This window comes from Microchirus variegatus (assembly GCF_963457635.1).
Source record: "Microchirus variegatus genome assembly, chromosome: 1".
In the NCBI taxonomy this organism is placed as follows: Eukaryota; Metazoa; Chordata; class Actinopteri; order Pleuronectiformes; family Soleidae; genus Microchirus; species Microchirus variegatus.
In genome coordinates this window covers 42,741,856-42,751,592 of record NC_139802.1, presented here as the reverse complement: position 1 = coordinate 42,751,592, position 9,737 = coordinate 42,741,856, and the positions used below count along the sequence as shown (strand labels likewise).

The following is a 9,737-nucleotide window of genomic DNA, read 5'->3' as shown; positions in this document are numbered from 1 at the left end:
TTTGATATTCCCACAAAATGATGGATGACGTGTGACCTGTGACAGGAGATTATCTGCAGACGACGTGTTTGTCGAGCCTCTAATGTTCCAGGGTTTATTAACTGTGACCTTTAACTAATGAGAAATGTTTCACACAAAGAAACTCGGAGGGAAAATAGGTTTCCATGAAAGAATGACTTCACACACACACACACACACACACACACACACACACACACACACACACACACACACACACACACACACACACACCAAACACATCTCAGAGTGTGAACAAACACCTTACCTGATATGATGGACGCGTGTCGGTATTCCTCAGAGAAGTGGATCGGCTCGTACGGAGACGTCTCGTAAAACTCTTCCCCTGAGAAACAACAGAAGTTTGTGTCAGAGAGTGTTTTTTTCGCATTTATACTCCATTTACGTCTGTTTTTACGTTCTAAAGGTTCTCTCCGTCACTACCCTACATCGACTCTCTACTGCCCCCGCGATTCCCGCGGGAATTGCTCCGATTCAAAATGAACACAGAGTACGTACGAAAGCCTCCGTCTGTCTTTTTTGCACAGAGGAAAATAATATTTACTGACGTAATCATTTCAGTGAGAAGTTCATTTTCTCATAGACTTCCATTTAAAGTGACTGCTTTGTGCCACTGACAGGGGGCGCCACCTTGTGGATATTCTTGAGTACGCGACCAGAAGACCGCGTCCACATTTTATATACAGTCTATGGATTTTTGTGGACAGCAGCTGCATGATTTTTATCATAATTCAAATCTGACGTACGTTATTATCACGATATTTAAGTCACACTACGATATTATTATATGTTGACACGATATTTAAGTCACGATACGATACTGTCACGATATTTCAGTCACAATATGATATTGTCACGATATTTAAGTCACGATATATTATCACAATATTCAAGTCACCATACGATATTATTACGATATGTTGTCACAATATTTAAGCCAGGATACGATAGCACAATATTTCAGTCACAATACGATATTGTCACGATATTTCAGTCACAATATGTTAATATCGCAATATGTTGTCATGATATTTAAGTCACTATACGATATTATCACGATAGTTCAGTCACGATACGATATTATCACGATATTTCAATCACAATAGGATATTATCACGATATTTAAGTCACAATAAGATATTATCGTGATATGTTGTCACGATATTTAAGTCAGGATACGATATTATCACGATAATTCAGTCATGATACGTTAATATCACAATATGTTGTAATGATATTCAAGTCACTATGCGATATTATCACGATATTTCAATCACAATACGATATTATCAAGATATTGAAGTCACAATACGATATTATCGCGCTATGTTGTCACTATATTTAAGTCAGGATACGATATTATAGCGAGATTTCAGTCATGATACGATATTATGACAATATTTCAGTCATGATACGATATTATTACAATATTTCAGTCATGATATGATACTATCACGATTTGTATGTCAGGATAGGATAGTACTACGATATGAAAGTCATGATACAATAATATTGTATATAATATCGTATACTGACTTAAATATCGTGATAATATTATTATCACGATATTTCAGTCATGATACGATATTATGACGATATTTCAGTCATGATACGATATTATGACAATATTTCAGTCACAATAGGATATTGTCACGATATTTCAGTCACAATACGATATTATCACGATATTAAAGTCACAATATGTTAATATCGCAATATGTTGTCATGATAATTAAGTCACTATACGATATTATCACGTTAGTTCAGTCACGATACGATATTATCACCATATTTCAATCACAATACGATATTATCACGATATTTAAGTCGCAATAAGATATCATCGCGATATGTTGTGACGATATTTAAGTCATGATACGATATCACGATAATTCAGACATGATACGTTAATATCACAATATGTTGTCATGATATTCAAGTCACTATGCGATATTATCACGACATTTCAATCACAATACGATATTATCACGATATTGAAGTCACAATACGATATCGCGCTATGTTGTCACTATATTCAAGTCAGGATACGATATTACAGCGAGATTTCAGTCATGATACGATATTATGACAATATTTCAGTCATGTTACGATATTATTACAATATTTCAGTCATGATATGATACTATCACGATATGTATGTCAGGATAGGATAGTACTACGATATGAAAGTCATGATACAATAATATCGTATACTGACTTAAATATCGTGATAATATTATTATCACGATATTTAAGTCCGTATACGATATTATCATGATAATACGATTTCATGATAATACGATATTTATCTGACAAAGTCATATCTCCCATCGTCTGTGTGTCGAACGCAGGTTCGATTCTCTTAATTCTGACGGAGAAGACGAAGCAGCGGTCGCTCTGACGTCGCGGCGCGGCGCGGCGCGAACTCCACTCTGGACGCGACGCCGTGGGAAGCTAAGTCCCGGCGTCACGGCGACAGCAGCTGATCAAAGAAGCTTGTTTTTCTTTCTGCATTCAGCAGGAAACGGACAGAGGAGGATTACACTCCCACTCATCCTGCAGGTAAACACTCAGCACAGAGCGGATTATTCACAGCTCCTCTGGCAACATCCAACAACTCCAAGTCCTCACTCGCTGCTTTCACTTTCATCAGCTCTCGCTTTTTTGACGGTTTTGTCGCTTGCCACCTGCGTTCTTGTCAGGACCTGTAGTCCTCATGGAGACCAAAAAACCTGGTTCTAATGAGGCAGAACCTCAGGTCCACGATTTGAATTGAGGGTTAGAATTGGGTTTAACACGCGCGAGATGTGTGCAGCACAGACGACCGATGCTAGCATGTAGCGTCACAAAATGACGGCAAGAAACTCAGCTAAAAGCCTCTAAGAAGCATTTCCACCTCAATGACACGCAATTCAAACCCCAAGCAAATATACGGACACGTGACGACAAACACAAAACCACCTTAAAGGTTCCCTGAGGGTTGTCCCGTGGTTGATATGGAAGGTTCTCCTAACGTTAGTTTTTGGTGACACATTTGGTTTCCTTTACAGAACGTCCTTTTGGTTCTGTGGTCAAAAGTGTAAGGTTAGGGTAAGGGGGTTAGGGAGCGCATTATGTCTATGAGTGTCCTCACTAAGGATGCTGCACCAGAACATGTGTGTGACACACACACACACACACACAGATCTCGTCATCCTCCCTCAGCGCTGATCTCTGAGCGTTTGAATTTAAAAAAAACCTGGAGCGGAATCAGAAATCAGCAGCATCAACACGGTCCTTTATTCATGTATTCACCTGTGTGTGCACTTGTTTATCTTCTGTGGAGGATTATTTAGCTCTCTAATGGAAAACCAGTATCAACACACACACACACACACACACATACACAGAGGATCACACGTGTTTGTGCTGCTATTCCTCTGAGGACACCGCATTGACTTCCATTCATTTATAGCAGACATTTACAGTAAACACCGAGGCCAAAATCATCAAATCTTCCTCAGGCAAAGCCTAAAATATTCAATCTCGTACAAAAATGTCAACGTTAAGATTTGTCAATTTAAATAAAGTTTCTTGAATGTGCCACAGACTGTTACCAGAGTCTTAAAACTCATCTGTTTTTCACAATAAAAGCTCGGACCTTGCTGTTTTGTGAAGATAAGTCAAACCAAAGTCTTATCCCTAAACTGTAACTTACAGACAAGAACATTATAAACATTATAAACATTATAAACAAACCCTAACCTTAACCTTAACCACATCAGAACCAGGTTTTTGGTCTCTATGAGGACTACAGGTCCTGACAAGGTCAGTGTTTTTGAAACTGTCCAACAGAGGTGACAAATACAAGAACTCACACACACACACACACACACACACACACACACACACACACACACACACACACACACACACACACACACACACACACACACACGTGTATATAATGATAATTAACCTTCAGGTGAAACGGTGTTTTCATTAAACGTGTGACTGAGCAGAACATCTGTGATCATCACACACACACACACACACACACACGCACACACTCTTACACTCACACACGCACACATTCTCTGAATATCAAAATCAATGATTTATGGATCAGTCCGAGGTAGATTTCTGATTTCCTCTCATTCACGTTTTTCCCGTAAAAATTCTGCGGTTTCCGGTGACGACGGCGGGAAAAACGAGATTCTGACTCACCGTCGTCACCTCAGGGTCAAAGGTCACAGACGTGACAGTGTGAGTGTGTGTGTGAGTGAGTGTGTGTGTAAAGCGGCGTGTGTGTGTGCATTTATATAAAGGAGTCGCTGCTTCACATTGACACTGTCGTCTGTGATGAAATGAATGGTTGATACAGTGTGTGTGTGTGTGTGTGTGTTCTTGTACTTGCGACATACTGAGGACCAGTGAGGGTTTTTAACCAACAAAGTGAGGTCATTTTTACAAAGTGAGGACATTTTGGCCGGTCCTGACTTTATTTTCATTTAAATCACTTCCTTAGAATGTAAACATGCTATAATACTATTATATATATCTTATATATATATATATATATACTTTTTTAACAGTCCTCAATTTGGTACAAAAACCCGGTTCCACCTGCAGACATTTGACGGTACTGCACTCAGTAGCTTTTTTTTTATGGATGTCATTCATGAAGTAGATATTTGTAATTGTGTCGATTTATAAAGTGGAAATGCTGGTCGTCAATATGCGGCAAGTACAAAAATGTGTGTGTGTGTGTGTGTGAACAGCTGAAGTGTAGAAACACAAAGTGCAGCGCTGCACTCCTCCTCCTCCTCCTCCTCCTCCTCCTCCCTCCATCGTCTCAGCTTTCACTGACAGAGAGGACACTCGCTTTTCCATCGTCTGTTTTCTGTCACATCGTCTCCTCATCTGTGTGTGTGTGTGTGTGTGTGTGTGTGTGTGTGTGTGCAGTAATTAACTGTGATTATAAACATGTTGAGACGTGTGAGATTTATTGCTGGAGACGACTTAAGGAGAACGAGTGTCGCTCATAAAATATCGTAAAAAATATAAATTCCCCCACGTTTCTCTCGCTGTTAACGAGTGTTTTCTCGACAGGAAACTGGAGTGTGTGCCGCTCTGGAAGCCTCTCACTCAGCCTCACCAAAGCCCATTGAGAAAACATTGTCGATTCTACGTCACAGAGTCACGGCAGCTGTTGATGCAGCTCTGCCTCCTTCAGTGAGTTCGTATGTTTTTTTATTTTCTAACTTCTGTGTTTGAACTCCTTTGTTCAGTGACACACGGTGACTAAACGAGGCAGAAGTAGAGCAGCTGCTCCCGTGTTTCTGTAATCTTAAAATCACTGTTTTTCTCTATGGACTTTGGCGTGGGAGAGTGAGAGTGAGCGCGTTACAAATTGACTTAGTTTAACTTGATTTTTCCTGTACTGAAAAGTGCTGTTTAACAGTGAGATAAAGCACTGAGCGTATTCTTATGATATTATAGACTTAAGCTGATGTAGATTTTATCAGTTGAGCCTTTTTTTAAGTGGAAAAAAATCAGTATATTACTTGGTGTCGCTCCTGGAAGCCATGTTTTCAATGAGGATTAGGAGGCGACCTCTGCTCTGCACTCTTAGAAATAAGGGTTTCAAAAGGGTTCTTGTACAAGGGCTGAGGTTCTATTATGATGGTAAATTTCAAGTCATTCTGAGATACTTTTTGTTTTTGAGAAGAAAGTCAGCTCATTGTCAAAGTGGATCATTTTCGAAAATTTTCGAAAATTCATGAAAATTATTCCTTAAGAGATTTGCAAACATTTTCTACGGATCCTTGTTCAGGGCAACGCCGACTATTATGATGGTAAATTTCAAGTAATTCCAAGATACTTTTTGTTTTTCAGAAGAAAGTCAGCTCACTGTCAAAGTGTATCAGGGCAAATGCAGCATTTCCTGAATTTTCAAAAATTCATGAAAATTATTCCTTAAGAGGTTTGCAAATATTTTCAACAGATCCTTGTTCAGGGTGACGCCAACTATTATGATGGTAAATTTCAAGTCATTCCTAGATACTTTTTGTTTTTGAGAAGAAAGTCAGCTCACTGCCAAAGTGTATCAGGGCAAATGGATCATTTTCGAAAATTTCAAAAATTCATGAAAATTATTCCTTAAGAGATTTGCAAATATTTTCAACAGATCCTTGTTCAGGGCGATGCCGACTATTATGAATGTAAATTTCAAGTCATTCCGAGATACTTTTTGTTTTTGAGAAGAAAGTCAGCTCACTGTCAAAGTGCATCAGGGCAAATGCAGCATTTCCTGAAATTTCAAAAATTTATGAAAATTATTCCTTAAGAGATTTGCAAATATTTTCAACAGATCCTTGTTCAGGGCCATGCCGACTATTATGATGGTAAATTTCAAGTCATTCTGAGATACTTTTTGTTTTTGAGAAGAAAGTCAGATCACTGTCAAAGTGCATCAGGGCAAATGGATCATTTTCGAAAATTTCAAAAATTTCAAAAATTCATGAAAATTATTCCTTAAGAGATTTGCAAATATTTTCAATGGATCCTTGTTCATGGTGATGCCGACTATTATGGTGGTAAATTTCAAGTCATTCTGAGATACTTTTTGTTTTTGAGAAGAAAGTCAGCTCATTGTCAAAGTGGATCATTTTCGAAAATTTTCGAATATTCATGAAAATTATTCCTTAAGAGATTTGAAAATATTTTCAACGGATCCTTGTTCAGGGTGACGCCGACTATTATGATGGTAAATTTCAAGTCATTCTGAGATACTTTTTGTTTTTGAGAAGAAAGTCAGATCATTGTCAAAGTGCATCAGGGCAAATGCAGCATTTTCGAAAATTTCAAAAATTCATGAAAATTATTCCTTAAGAGATTTTTCAAATATTTTCAATGGATCCTTGTTCAGGGCGATGCTGACTATTATGATGGTAAATTTCAAGTCATTCCGAGATACTTTTTGTTTTTGAGAAGAAAGTAGGCTCACTGTCAAAGTGGATCATTTTTTGAAAATTTTCGAAAATTCATGAAAATTATTCCTTAAGAGATTTGCAAACATTTTCAACAGATCTTTGTTCAGGGCGACGCCGACTATTATGATGGTAAATTTCAAGTAATTCCAAGATACTTTTTGTTTTTCAGAAGAAAGTCAGCTCACTGTCAAAGTGTATCAGGGCAAATGCAGCATTTCCTGAAATTTCAAAAATTTATGAAAATTATTCCTTAAGAGATTTGCAAATATTTTCAACAGATCCTTGTTCAGGGCGATGCCGACTATTATGATGGTAAATTTCAAGTCATTCCGAGATACTTTTTGTTTTTGAGAAGAAAGTCAGATCACTGTCAAAGTGCATCAGGGCAAATGGATCATTTTCGAAAATTTCAAAAAATTCAAAAATTCATGAAAATTATTCCTTAAGAGATTTGCAAATATTTTCAATGGATCCTTGTTCAGGGCGATGCTGACTATTATGATGGTAAATTTCAAGTCATTCCAAGATACTTTTTGTTTTTGAGAAGAAAGTCAGCTCACTGTCAAAGTGTATCAGGGCAAATGCAGCATTTCCTGAAATTTCAAAAATTTATGAAAATTATTCCTTAAGAGATTTGCAAATATTTTCAACAGATCCTTGTTCAGGGCGATGCCGACTATTATGATGGTAAATTTCAAGTAATTCTGAGATACTTTTTTTTTTAGAAGAAGAAAGTCAGCTCACTGTCAAAGTGCATCAGGGCAAATGGATCATTTTCGAAAATTTCAAAAATTCATGAAAATTATTCCTTAAGAGATTTGCAAATATTTTCAACGGATCCTTGTTCAGGGCGACGGCGACTATTATGTTGGTAAATTTCAAGTAATTCCAAGATACTTTTTGTTTTTGAGAAGAAAGTCAGCTCACTGTCAAAGTATCAGGGCAAATGCAGCATTTCCTGAATTTTCAAAAATTCATGAAAATTATTCCTTAAGAGATTTGCAAATATTTTCAACGGATCCTTGTTCAGGTCGATGCCGACTATTATGATGGTAAATTTCAAGTCATTCTGAGATACTTTTTGTTTTTGAGCAGAAAGTCAGCTCACTGTCAAAGTGCATCAGGGCAAATGGATCATGACAAAATTAGTGAAATACACAAAATATTCTATATATTGATTTAAAAAAAAAAAATACTTGGAATCAACAAAAGTATATTTCACTTCATAGTCCCTTAATAACACTTTATTTTAAGCCTACAATTTTTATTTTTATTTTTATCAGAATTTGACGATATTTATAGTCATGGTCAATGTTATCAATGTCATGGTTTGTCACACATGTAAATATCCTTTATTTAACATTTAAACATCCAAATAAAATAAATAAACCAGGTATGATCTGAAATTAAAGGTTATAAATGTATTTTAAGGTCATGAAATAGGGCTGTGATGATATGACACGATACGTCGTCCACGATATCAATAATATCGCGATTCTGTGATAACCAATATATTGCGAGACAACCAACACTATCATGTACAGATCATAAACAGTAGATATTTGTTATTTTACAGTGTATTATCTCATATATGGTGATAGCATGGTGCAGCTCCACTCTGCTCAGACTGCATCAAAACTTCTCGCAGCTAAACTTTTTAAAAAGCCCTGAATGAACACATTAGCGTCTTAAAAACAAACACAGTCGTTAGCTCGCTATCGTCTCCTTCAGCGTGAGCTGCTGAAAGTGCAGATTTATAAGGTGCAGCTCGGCCTCAGACGCACAATGACCTGTCAGTGTTTAACTAATCGCCCGGATTAGATTGGTTAATCCCTTCGGCTAATAGATCAGGCCACTTAGTATTGACAGGAGCTGTTTAGCATTCACGCTAACGCGTCAGGCTCTGCGCGGCCTGTCTAGTGACTGGTTTAATCAGTGATGGGGTGTTTCGTGGGGGGAGGGGGGTCAGAGTTCATCTGCTAAACGACACAGTGAACGACCGACATCGGTGTTTTCACGTGAATTCAAATAAAAGAGGCTAATTTAAACGAGTGTGGCTGAGGGCTGACAGTGTTTAGCACTGGCGCGCGCGCTAATGAGCTATGTGTTTAGCATGCGGCTTCATAAACGAGCTGCGGGCTGATTAGCATTGGGTCCACAGAGACTCTGTGTCCACACACACACACACACACACACACACACACACACACAGTCCTCTCTCGCTAAGTGCAGACGTTCACACTTTGACTCAGGGTGGATCAGCGGTGGAGGGAGTCATTATTTTTTCAGGGGGGGTTTGATTCCCAGCTGTGTTTGACTATATGCAGACGTGTGTGTCCTCGTGTCAGAGACGACAGAAGAAGTGTTTCACACGTGAACGCGTGAATGAGCGAATGACAACACTTAGCTGTAATGTTTACGCAGTTTTGCTAACACACCGTTTATCGTCTACATCGCACGTGCGTCTGCTGTGACTCGGTCTTCCCCCGTCCTTTAGTCAAACCGTGTCAGACTAGAGGATCATTGGCCAGATTAAGGTCCTGATTTTGACCTAATTTGAACAGATTATCTGGCCAAATTATCCCGGAATGCGAGGGATTAACGCACGTGATTTTTAACGACGTCAGAGAACCTGGTGCTAACGAGGCAGAATCTAATTCTCTGAGCAACAGGTTAAAGCCCCAGACCAGATTTCAGTTCCGATCTGACTCTTCCGACAATCGT

At 38.3% G+C, this 9,737-nt stretch overlaps 1 protein-coding gene across 1 annotated transcript in view; it reads right to left on the bottom strand.

The window, feature by feature from the left end:
* Positions 1-9,737, bottom strand: part of gfra2b (GDNF family receptor alpha 2b) — a gene marked incomplete at both ends in the record, with an annotated part of 45,910 nt that overhangs the window by 27,115 nt on the left and 9,058 nt on the right. Inside the window, one exon of the mRNA XM_083886086.1 lies at positions 287-364. Coding sequence (XP_083742212.1) covers positions 287-364 — 78 coding nt within the window. The remainder of the gene's footprint in view (positions 1-286; positions 365-9,737) is intronic.